The sequence below is a fragment of the Ranitomeya imitator genome, chromosome 1 (genome assembly GCF_032444005.1).
Source record: "Ranitomeya imitator isolate aRanImi1 chromosome 1, aRanImi1.pri, whole genome shotgun sequence".
Lineage (NCBI taxonomy): Eukaryota > Metazoa > Chordata > Amphibia > Anura > Dendrobatidae > Ranitomeya > Ranitomeya imitator.
The window spans coordinates 519,704,737-519,717,813 of record NC_091282.1 but is presented as its reverse complement, the minus strand read 5'-3'; the positions used below and the strand labels follow the sequence as shown (position 1 = coordinate 519,717,813).

The 13,077-nt window shown below is 41.8% G+C and overlaps 1 protein-coding gene across 1 annotated transcript in view; it reads right to left on the bottom strand.

Annotated features, from left to right (window-relative positions):
• LOC138676973 (stimulated by retinoic acid gene 6 protein-like) overlaps positions 1 to 13,077 on the bottom strand; it is a 633,869-nt gene that overhangs the window by 505,144 nt on the left and 115,648 nt on the right. Inside the window, exon 2 of the mRNA XM_069766703.1 lies at positions 12,484 to 12,536. Within this exon, the coding sequence (XP_069622804.1) occupies positions 12,484 to 12,518 (35 nt within the window). The 5' untranslated portion in view covers positions 12,519 to 12,536. The remainder of the gene's footprint in view (positions 1 to 12,483; positions 12,537 to 13,077) is intronic.

Sequence of the window (13,077 nt, the reverse complement as noted above, 5' to 3'; positions counted from 1 at the left end):
GGCATTACATAGTAACAGTCCAGGACTAACAACAGATAATAAAAACATATGCTGTAAACATACTCACAAGTGGTCCTCCCTCTGGTGTGGGACCAGGCCATGACATGTATCTCACTGCCATACCTTCCTTTTAGGCCTATTTGCATGGAATTAGATGAAAGACACAATGCGCCCCTCTCTCTATCCTAGATGGCAGTTTCGCACTTCTCTTTACTATCAAGCTGGTCACTATGTAGACAAGCTGCAGGAATCCTTCAGACTTGGAACTTCTCAGTTCTCCCATCACTAGCCATTTATAGGGTAGTGCATCAAGTGTTGCTCAATTTCCCCACTATTTATCTATTATGCACGTGTTTCTTCTGGTACCTGCTTCTTAAGGTTTGATTACACAAACTAATTGGCAGAACTAAATGACCGCTAATCAGCAAATTTTTGCTTTTGTTTACAAAGGCAGCATTCATAATGATGCACACTGAGCAATCTGTAAAGTAATGTGCAATTTGACATCAATCTCTTAGCACAATAACCTATACTTCACCCAACAATATCATTATGGTCCCAAATACCGTATTGTTCGTACTATAAGATGCACCGGACCATAAGACGCACCTACGTTTTAGAGGAGGAAATTAGAAAAAAAAATTGAAGCAAAAAATGTGGTCAATTCTTTACTTAATATCCCCTATCCTGGTATATATGGTCCCCTCATTCCCGTCCTTGTATACATGTCACCCTCATCCCCATCCTGGTGTGCATGGCCCCCTCATCTCTATCCTGGCATTTATGCCCCCCATCCTGGTATGTATGGCCCCCTCAGCTCCATCCTGGCATGCGTGGTCCCCTCATCCTTATTCTAGAATGCTTGGCCCTTCTCATCCCGATTTTGGTTGGAATGGTCCCCCCTCATCCCTATCATGTTATGCAGGGCCCCCATCTCAGTCCTGGTATGCATGGCCTCATCCTTATCCATGTATGATTGGCCCCCATCCCCATCCTGGTATGCATGGCCCAATCAGAAAGAAACATTAAAAAAATTACACTTACCTTTCCGCACTCCCTCGCTGCATCTTGCTCCAGTGCATGCAGCTGCTTTATGCTTGTAAGCAGCGCATGGCAGGGACGTCATGCGCTGCTTACAAGCAGAGCACAGCTGCCGGAATACTCACTGCTCTGCTTGCCGGGACTATGTGCATGGAGGGCAGTGAGTATTCCTTGCTCGCTCTTTAGTAGCATGCACAGTGTCCGCCGTCGGCTTCTTGTAGCTGCCGGGCGGTCACGTGTGCCTGCTACTTAAGAAAAATGAACATTCTCCACATTCCACGCCCATGGATGACACTGTGCTCACTACAAAAGAGTGCCCACCATGCACATAGTCCTGGCGTGTATAGCAGTGACTATTCCTGCAGCTGTGCTCTGCTTGTAACCAGCGAATGACATCCCTGCCATGCCATACACTACTTACAAGCATAAAGCAGCTGCTGGCACCGGAACAAGACGCTGCAATGGAGCGCAGAAAAGTAAGTGTAATTTTTTTTAGGTTTTTTTATGATGGAGCCATGCATACTAGGATGGGGATGTGGGTTAATCATAATAAGATAAGGATGAGGCCATGCATACCAGGACGGGGATGGGGGGCAATCAAACCAGGATAAGGATGCGGCCATGCAGACCAGGCTGGTATTAAAGAGAAATAAATATTCTTTGCCCTCCATGCTCATGGGCGTGGATTGCAGTGAATTTTCATTTCTCTTAACCAGCAGGCATAGGCTTTAGCCACAGCAGTTGGGTCCTGCATCCTGTAACCCGCTGCTTTGCCGCTGCTGCTCCCCCACCTCCCCACCACATCCAGTGCAGGTATATCCGGACTATAAGATGCACCCCCCATTTTCCTCCACATTTTTGGAGGAAAAAAGTGCATCTTATAGTCCAAAAAATACGGTAGGGAGCATATCACACCTAGCCATTTACCTTACCACCCTGCCATAAATACTGATCGGGTTCCTCCCAGCAAGCATTCACTCATGTTGCAAACAATCCCTCACTTATACAAAGATGGATATATAGTGGGGAAAATAAGTATTTGAAACACTGCTGATTTTGCAAGTTTTCCCATCTACAAAAAATGGAGAGGTATGTAATTTTTATCTTAGGTACACTTCAACTGTGAGAGACAGAAACTCAAAATAAAAAACAGAAAATCACATTGTAGGATTTTTAAATATATACTGCAGCATTTCCCTTACTTCTGGTCTTGGGGGACACTTGCTTGGCACGGGAATAACGCATACAGGCTCGGTTTTCTTACAAGACACAGTCTCTTAGGTTTATTTCACATCCACATAAACAACATCTTCAGGAACTTGACAACAGCATGAACACCGTCTGAACATATTCAGCTTTATCACAGTACCTCACTGATCCCGATCAGCATAACACACGATTTTCAGACCGTTACTCGTTGGCAACCTACACGGGTTTCTGGACACCTCTTGGCCACACAGGTGCCCCAGACACAATGACTCTCTTTTTCTTTCACTCTGACCCCGGTCAGTACAACACGGATCTCCATCCGTTACCTGTTGGTGCCGCACAGGTTCTCTGATACCTCTCTTCCTTAGAGGCATCCCACAGACATTTTCACTCTGACCCCGGTCAGTACAACATGGATCTCCATCCGTTACACAGTCTGGTCTTTGCAAGGTCCAGAGCCACCGCCATGTGCTCTTCAGGGAGACGACACTCTCAACACATGGGACTCTTCAGGACCTTCCAGCACAGACCATTCAGGTCCACACTCAGAGACCCATGTGACCAGACCTCAGTCACATTATATAGTGGTAACCCCTCCCTTAGATGGGAGTGTATTTGGCTAGTTTGAGCCTCCTATCTCTCAGAACTAGCCCTGCCAGCCTCCCTAGCTAAACAACACACTTCACTTGTAGGACTACAGGTCCCAGAACATCCTTACTTCAGGCTGACAGTTCAGAGTGTCTTTCTCTGCGACACACATACCGGCCATTCACAATAATGCCGGATTTTGACTCATCACCACAGTTATATCTGCGATCGCCATCCATTCCTATGGCCTCCTTACGCCTCCATGCGCACTCTGGGTAGCTCATACAGCACCCCCTACCTTTTACATAGGTCACTATACTACAATACTGTAAATTGCTTTTTACTGCATGAAATAAGTATTTAATCACCTACCAACCAGGAAGAATTCTGGCTTTCACAGACCTGTTAGTTTTTCTTTAAGAAGCCCTCCTGCTCTGAACTCATTACCTGTATTAATTGCACCTGTTTGAACTTGTTACCTGTATAAAAGACACCTGTCCACACACTATTAATCACACTCCATCCTCTCCACCATGGCAAAGACCAAAGAGCTGCCAATGTACACCAGGGACAAAATTGTAGTCCTGCACAAGGCTGGGATGGGCTACAGGACAATAGGCAATCCGATTGGTGAGATGGCAACAACTGTTGGCACAATTATTAGAAAATGGAAGAAACACAAGATGAATGTCAATCTTCCTTGGTCTGGGGATCCATGCAAGATTTCACCTCATGGGGTAAGGATGATTCTGTGAGAGGTCAGGAATCAGCCCAGAACTACATGGGATAACCTGGTCAATGACCTGAAGAGAGCTGGGACCACAGTCTCAAACATTACCATTAGTAGCACTGTTAGTTACTATGCTGTCAATAATTAAAATCCTGCAGGGCACGCAAGGTCCCTTCGCTCACGCCAGCACATTTCCAGGCCCGTTTGAAATTCGCCAATGACCATATGGATGATCCAGATGAGGCATGAGAGAAGGTCATGTTGTCAGATGAGACCAAAATATATATTTTTTGTATCGACTCACCATGTTTGGAAGAAGAAGGATAAGAACAACCCCAAGAACACTGTGCCAATCGGGAAGCATAGTAGGAGAAACATCATACTTTGGGGGTCCTTTTCTGCAAAGGGGACAGGACGACTTGAAGGGAGGAGGGTTGAGGTCATGTATCATGAGATTTTGTCCAACAACCTCCTTCACTCAGTAAGAGCATTGAATATGTGTCGTGGTTGGGTCTTCGAGCATGACAATGATCTAAAACACACAGCCAGGGCAACTAAGGAGTGGCTCCATAAGAAGCATTTCAAGGTCCTGGAGTTGTCTAGCCAGTCTCCAGTCCTGAATCCAATAGAAAATCTTTGGAAGGAGCTGAAACTCAATGTTGCCCAGTGACAGTCCCAAAATTTGAAAGATCTGGAGAAGATCTGTATGGAGGAGTAGTCCAAAATCCCTTATGCAGTGTGTGCAAAAGTGGTCAAGGACTGCAGGAAATGTCTGACCTTTGTTATTGCAAACAAAGTTCTGTTTTTATATTGTATCAAATACTTATTTCATGCAATAAAATGCTAAATAATTTTGTAAAAATCATACAATGTGATTTTCTCGATGTTTTTTAAGATTCTGGGTCTTACAGTTGAAGTGTACCTCAAAATTATAGACCTCTCCATTTTGTGTAGGTGGGAAAAGTTGCAAAATTGGCAGTGTATCAAATACTTATTTTCCCCACTGTAGTTTTCAGCAAAAATGAACTTAATATTACATGGCATACAGTTAGGTCCATATATATTTGGACAGACAACATTTTTCTAATTTTGGTTATAGACATTACCGCAATGAATTTTAAACAAAACAATTCAGATGCAGTTGAAGTTCAGACTTTCAGCTTTCATTTGAGGGTATACACATTAAAATTGGATGAAGGGTTTAGGAGTTTAAGCTCCTTAACATGTGCCACCTTGTTTTTAAAGGGACCAAAAGTAATTGGACAATTGACTCCAAGGCTATTTCATGGACAGGTGAGGGCAATCCCTTCGTTATGTCATCCTCAATTAAGCAGATAAAAGGCCTGGAGTTGATTTGAGGTGAGGTGCGGTCAAAGGAGCTCTCCATGCAGGTGAAACAAGCCATCCTTAAGCTACGAAAACAGAAAAAACCCATCCGAGAAATTGCTACAATATTAGGAGTTGCAAAATCTACAGTTTGGTACATCCTGAGAAAGAAAGAAAGCACTGGTGAACTCATCAATGCAAAAAGACCGGGGCGCCCACGGAAGACAACAGTGGTGGATGATCGCAGAATAATCTCCATGGTGAAGAGAAACCCCTTCACAACAGCCAACCAAGTGAACAACACTCTCCAGGAGGTCGGCGTATCAATATCCAAATCTACCATAAAGAGAAGACTGCATGAAAGTAAATACAGAGGGTTCACTGCACGGTGCAAGCCACTCATAAGCATCAAGAATAAAAAGGCTAGACTGGACTTTGCTAAAAAACATCTAAAAAAGCCAGCACAGTTCTGGAATAACATTCTTTGGACAGATGAAACCAAGATCAACCTCTACCAGAATGATGGAAAGAGAAAAGTATGGTGAAGGCGTGGTACAGCTCATGATCCAAAGCACACCACATCATCTGTAAAACACGGCGGAGGCAGTGTGATGGCTTGGGCATGCATGGCTGCCAGTGGCACTGGGTCACTAGTGTTTATTGATGATGTGACACAGGACAGAAGCAGCCGAATTAATTCTGAGGTATTCGGAGACATACTGTGTGCTCAGATCCAGCCAAATGCAGCCAAACAGATTGGTCGTCGTTTCATACTACAGATGGACAATGACCCAAAACATAAAGCCAAAGCAACCCAGGAGTTTATTAAAGCAAAGAAGTGGAATATTCTTGAATGGCCAAGTCGGTCACCTGATCTCAACCCAATTGAGCATGCATTTCACTTGTTAAAGACTAAACTTCAGACAGAAAGGCCCACAAACAAACAGCAACTGAAAACCACCGCAGTGAAGGCCTGACAGAGCATCAAAAAGGAGGAAACACAGCGTCAGGTGATGTCCATGAGTTCAAGACATCAAGCAGTCATTGCCAACAAAGGGTTTTCAACCAAGTACTAAAAATGAATTTTTTATCTAAAATTAATGAATCTGTCCAATTACTTTTGGTCCCTTTAAATCCAGGGTGACACATGTTAAGGAGCTGAAACTCCTAATCCCTTCATCCAATTTTATTGTGGATACCCTCAAATGAAAGGTGAAAGTCTGAACTTCAACTGCATCTGAATTGTTTTGTTTACAATTATTTGTGGTAATGTCAATAACCAAAATTAAAAAAATGTAGTCTCTGTCCAAATATATATGGACCTAACTGTAACTTAGGAACTTGGTGGTATGCCCAACATAACTTTGTCCAAAGTAGCCTAATCAAAGGATATGCCACATTCTAGGCCATGTAACACCGACGTATCACTTTTGAGCTTTTATTTTTTTCTAACCTTCTTCCAAGAGGCATAACTTTTTTAAAATTACATAGCCATATTAGTTTTTTTTTTTTGCAAGACGAGTTGTAGTCTTCAATGACCTTAATCATTTTACCATACAATATGCAGAGAAAAATAATAACAAAAAGAGCAATGTAATAGTAAAAAAATGTTCACAGTTTTTAGGGTTTTGTTTGTATAATACAGCAATATAGAGTGTAAATCATGGTCTCCTATGATGCTCAGCCTATAGCGGTCAATGGTTGGCAGCAGCATCTAAATGGTTAACAGCAGTGATTGGAGCTCAGATTCAGCTGTGGCTATTTAGCACAGATGACTGTTATTTAATTTAGCAGATGTTATTTAGCACAAATGACTGTTATTTAATTTTGCAGGCATCTGCCACTGTGGAGGGAGCTCAACTTATGAACCCGCTTAACACACCCCGACCCACTCTATGACGTGTATATTCATCATGGGGCATTAAGTGGTTAAACAGTGTCTTCCCAGATTGGATGCCAAAATACCCCTATAGTACAACTAGTCTCCTCCATAATCCTGAACTGCTTTCTATTTTTCTAAACGGAAGTGATCATTGAGCAGCCAATCAGCAACCACTTGAATGTCATGACTTCTTCCAGTTACTGAATACATCACTGGATACATTTAGACAGGCAGAACTGTAGTATTGAAAGACTGTTCCAATGTTGTAATAAAACAACTATGTGGATTTCAAACCCCAGTGGGGAAAGTGAGTGATGACATGTCTGAAAAGAGCTGTGAAATATATTGTGTCTATGAAAGAAACATAAATAATAATAAAAAAGTATACAGTTATATGAAAAGTTTGAACACCCCTATTAATATTAAGCTTAATGTTTTATAACAATTGTTTTTTTGCAACAGCTATTTCAGTTTCATATATCTAATAACTGTTGGACACAGTAATGTTTCTGCCTTGAAATGAGGTTTATTGTACTAACAGAAAATGTGCAATCTGCATTCAAACAAAATTTGACAGGTTTATAAGTATGGGCACCCTTATCATTTTCTTGTTCTAAATACTCCTACCTACTTTTTACAGACTTACTAAAGCACTTTTTTTGGTTTTCTAACCTCATTGAGCTTTGAACTTCATAGCCAGGTGTATGCAATCATGAGAAAAGCTACTTAAAGTGGCCACTTGCAAGTTGTTCTCCTGTTTGAATCTCCTCTGAAGAGTGGTAGCACGGGCTCCTCAAAACAACTGTCTAATGATCTGAAAACAAAGATTATTCAACATAGTTGTTCAGGGGAAGGATACAAAAAGCTGTCTCAGAGATTTAACTTGTCAATTTCCACTGTGAGTAGCATAGTAAGGAAATGGAAGAACACAGGTACAGTTCTTATTAAGGCCAGAAGTGGCAGGCCAAGAAAAACATCAGAAAGGCATAGAAGAAGAATGGTGAGATCAGACAAGGACAATCCTCAGACCACCTCCAGAGAGCTGCAGCATCAACTTGCTGCAGATGGTATCACTGTGCATCGGTGTTATGAAAGGCAATTCAGTACCACAATGGACATAGCGGTCAGAGCACATACAGTGATCTGACAATAACCCAAAATCATAGAACGAGCTCTGAGACGTGGGAACTCTGCAGACCGCAATCCCTAATCCTCTCCAAACAACACTAGAGGCAGCCGTGGATTGCGCCTAACTCTGCCTATGCAACTCGGCACAGCCTGAGAAACTAACTAGCCTGAAGATAGAAAATAAGCCTACCTTGCCTCAGAGAAATACCCCAAAGGAAAAGGCAGCCCCCCACATATAATGACTGTGAGTTAAGATGAAAAGACAAACGTAGAGATGAAATAGATTCAGCAAAGTGAGGCCCGACTTTCTTAACAGAGCAAGGATAGAAAAGGCAACTTTGCGGTCTACACAAAACCCTAAAGAAAACCACGCAAAGGGGGCAAAAAGACCCTCCGTACCGAACTAACGGCACGGAGGTACACCCTTTGCGTCCCAGAGCTTCCAGCAACAAAATAGACAAGCTGGACAGAAAAAATAGCAATCAAATAGCAAGAAGAACTTAGCTATGCAGAGCAGCAGGCCACAGGAATGATCCAGGGAAAAGCAAGTCCAACACTGGAACATTGACAGGAAGCCAGGATCAAAGCATTAGGTGGAGTTAAGTAGAGAAGCACCTAACGACCTCACCAGATCACCTGAGGGAGGAAACTCAGAAGCCGCAGTACCACTTCCCTCCACCAACAGAAGCTCACAGAGAGAATCAGCCGAAGTACCACTTGTGACCACAGGAGGGAGCTCTGCCACAGAATTCACAACAATCGGTCAGCTATAGAACACACTTTGCACAAGGAGAAGCTGTATGGGAGAGTGATGCGAAAGAAATCATTTCTGCAAGCACGTCACAAACAGAGTCGGCTGAGGTATGCAAAAGCACATTTGGAGAAGCCAATTTCTTTTTGGAAGAAGGTCCTGTGGACTGATGAAACCAAGATTGAGTTGTTTGGTCATACAAAAAGGCGTTATGTGTTGTGAATTCTGTTATCAAACTCCCTCCTGTGGTCATGAATGGTACTTCGGCGAGTTCTGTCCATGGACTCCCTCTGGTGGCTGTGAGTGGAGCTGCTGGTTCTGAGGTTCCTTCCACAGGTGACTTAGTTTATTCTTTGGCTGGCTGCTCTATTTAACTCCACTCAGATCGTTACTCCATGCCAGCTGTCAATGTTCTTGTACTGGTTCAGTTCGTTCTTGGATCTTTCTGGTGACCTGTCTACTCCAGCAGAAGCTAAGTCCCTGCTAGTTAATTATTTGTTCATTGTTTTCTTGTCCAGCTTGCTATCATGATTTTGCCTTGCTAGCTGGAAGCTCTGGGATGCAGAGTGGCACCTCCGCACCGTGAATCGGTGCGGGGGTCTTTTTGCACACTCTGCGTGGTCTTTTTGTAGTTTTTGTGCTGACCGCAAAGATACCTTTCCTATCCTCAGTCTGTTTAGTAAGTCTGGCCTCCTTTGCTGAAACCTGTTTCATTTCTGTGTTTGTGACTTTCATCTTAACTCACAGTCAATATATGTGGGGGGCTGCCTTTTCCTTTGGGGAATTTCTCTGAGGCAAGGTAGGCTTTATTTTCTATCTCTAGGGCTAGTTAGCTCTTAGGCTGTGAAGAGGCGTCTAGGCAGATTTAGGTATGCTCCACGGCTATTTCTAGTGTGTGTGATAGGATTAGGGGTTGCGGTCAGCAGAGCTCCCACTTCCCAGAGCTTGTCCTGTGATAGTTTATCCATCAGGTCGTTCCGGGTGCTCCTAACCACCAGGTCCATAACAGTTATGCATGGCGGACAAAAAACACAGCATTCCAAGAAAAACACTTGCTACCCACAGTAAAATTTGGTGGAGGTTCCATCATGCTTTGGAGCTGTGTGGCCAATGTCGGCATCGGGAATCTTGTTAAAGTTGAGGGACGCATGGATTCCTCTCAGTATCAGCAGATTCTTGATAATAATGTTCATGAATCAGTGACAAAGTTGAAGTTACACAGGGGATGGATCTTTCAGCAAGACAATGATCCAAAACACCACTCCAAATCTACTAAGGCATTCATGCAGAGGAACAATTACACTGTTCTGGAATGGCCATCCCAGTCCCCAGACCTGAATATCATTGAACATCTGTGGGATCATTTAAAGAGGGCTGTCCATGCTCGGCGACCATCAAACTTAACTGAACTGGAATTGTTTTGTAAAGAGGAAAGGGTCAAAAATACCTTCATCCAGGAACTCATTAAAGCTACAGGAAGCGACTAGAGGCTGTTATTTTTGCAAAAGGAGGATCTACTAAATATTAATGTCACTTTTCTGGTGGGGTGCCCATACTTATGCACCTGTCAAATTTTGTTTGAATGCAGATTGCACATTTTCAGTTAGTACAATAAACCTAATTTCAAGGCAGAAACATTACTGTGTCCAACAGTTATTAGATATATGAAACTGAAATAGCTGTTGCAAAAAAAAAACAATTTTTATAAAACATTAAGCTTAAGATTAATAGGGGTGCCCAAACTATTTCATATAACTGTAAATAAGCAGTTGTATTATTGAAAGCTAAGAAAGCCAATTAAATATTAAAGAAATTCTCAGTACATGGTCTAGTGGAGGAGTTGACAATCATCGTTCTAGAGCGTGTCATGAGACGGCCAAGGAATAGGGGACTTCACAGCCAACAAAGCTGGTTTAACTTCAAAATGAAGCATTAATACTGTGACCTTCTGTAATCTCCAGCTGGCAGTCTGACTATCTGAAAGTGAGTGAACAGAGGGGCAGCAGTACGCTTTCTTTTAACCCTTTTATAATCTTAGGGATGCCTTATATCCAACAAGCCACTGTCTGATGTTAATGCTATTTTAAGCAAAGCAGTGAAGACAGGAGGTATGGCTGATGTATACATTCCCATGTTAACTTAAAAAAGCCATCTGAAAATTGCATAAAATTGGCATTTATTAAGTAGCAGTTCAGCCTAGAATATATTTACACTAGATTGAAATTCTTGTGATTTTATTTTTTGTTTTCAGGTTTAGCATTTAGATTCAGTATTACTGTTGTTGGATCTTTCTATTAGGAAATATGTTATCCCTACAAAATTTATGGGTTAACCACTAATTATCTTCTTAAAGATTTACTGATGTTAATCACATGGCTGTATTATTTCTCTATTTTTGTAACCAAGCTACAAGAGGGTTCTTATACTGGTGTATGAAATCTATTCCTCAATGCTTCTAATGGAAAGTACCTCCATACATATGATAGCCATTGGAGCCTGTCTGGCGAAAGTCATAGGCCAAGCAGCTTTTTAATAGAGCGTAGGTGCACTGTTACACATGTGCATTAGCCCTAATGATCTCTTTCATTGGGTTATTAATAAAGCAAATTAAATAAGAGTAGGCAGAAGTGGGAGGTGATGCATAAGGTGACCAAACAAGTTGGTGAACTGAGAGGTATTCTATGTAGGTTTTGGGAAGCAGCCATGCCTCCTTAGATCCCCAGGTAAGATGCCTACTATTTCTGGGAAGCTCATATACATACAGAGTTGGTATGTCACTCTCCATAAGGAAAACCATACTCCTTAGACCCCAGTCCAGAGCCTCTCATCTAGCCAAATTAGTTCTCATGCTTCGCACTGACAAGGGCCAACAGCCCGAAACACCGTGTCTGCAAATTGAGATACTAATTTGGCTTTTATCCTAAGTCATATTGCATGACTCGAGTTGATTGTGACTTGTAGGATCGCTACTTCCAATAGGTGGCGCTATAGAGTTTAAGTCCTCTTTTTCTCAGAAGAGGCAATTTGCATATACATAAAAGAATCTTCCTTAGAAAGTTCAATCAACATAGGCTCAAAACCCCACTTTTTAATTGAAGCTAGATAAATTAATTTAACATGATCATTTTTTCATAAGCCCATGTTTACATCAAGTTGTGTTCTATGTCCAAGATGCCATATCTTAGAAAATCAAACAAGTTATATTACTGTCCTGAAGCAAGGTCAGAAAAGAGATCTCCTTTAGTAGTGGGGCACTTCACCAATGCAGTATGCAGGCAATACATGTGGGGTCCTTCCAGCTATTCCCCAATTCTACCAGGGATCTCCTCTGTGACTGAGCTTCTGGACAGTAATATGCCTTGTTTGATCTTCTAAGATATGGCATCCTGGATTTTCTGAAGAAATACGCATAACTTGATATAAGCATGGGCTTATGAGAAAATGATCATGTCAGATTAATTTGATCAGCTTCAATGAAAAGGTGGGGATTGGTGGCGGTGTTCCTTGAACTTTCTTAGGGGGTTTTTTATCTACTTTACACTTTAAAGATCAGGCACTTGTGGTAGGAAAGAAGCTACAGAGCAGTACATATTCCTTGTTTTAGTACCTTGCATGAAGCTATAGTGATCTTCTGTACACACCATGACTGGTGTTTAATTATGTCCATTCAAGACTCCTGGAGAAAAATCAAGGTAGAGTTCTTGATGCTTCCTTATAGATGCAGCTGTAGTGGGACAATTACCATTATCTGAAGCTAGCTCACCTAAGGCCTTAATTGCATGTGCTTGATGAAGGGATGAATGCTAGATGGATTCAGAATAGTCCTACCTGATACTTAGTACTTCTCCTGTTCTTAATGTCATCACAGATTTTCTGTAAAACTGATAGAAAAATATATAAGCATTTATATTACTTTAGTCTTGCTAAGATATGTTACTTATTTATGTGCCATCCATATATATTATTTATACAAAATAAATTAGACTTCATTAAAATGTCTTTCTTCTCTGCAGGAAGATTCAGTCAAACATCTGACACCTGAATAACAGGAGTGAAACATATCGAAGAACTATAATAAATGAATACCAATAAAAAGTTGATTTTAGAAGGAATCTAACTTAAACTAAGTCATGATTATACAGTGTGTGTCAATACCTTTTACTAGAAAAGCGCATATGGAAGTCGGAAGTTTTTCTAGGAGGGAGAAATTAAAGTAATAGTCTCTTTAGTAGAGCTGCAGCTGCATTGTTGTAATGGCATTTTCTGCTGCAGTCATGCCCATTCTTCCTTGATTGACCTTCCACTTGCCTGACTTGACACAATCAAGGAAGAGTGGCTTCACCCAGATGACTATTTGAGAGTGGCTCATGATCATGATTTAACTTCACTATCTCCATTCTAGCAAAACTGCTGATTTCCGCA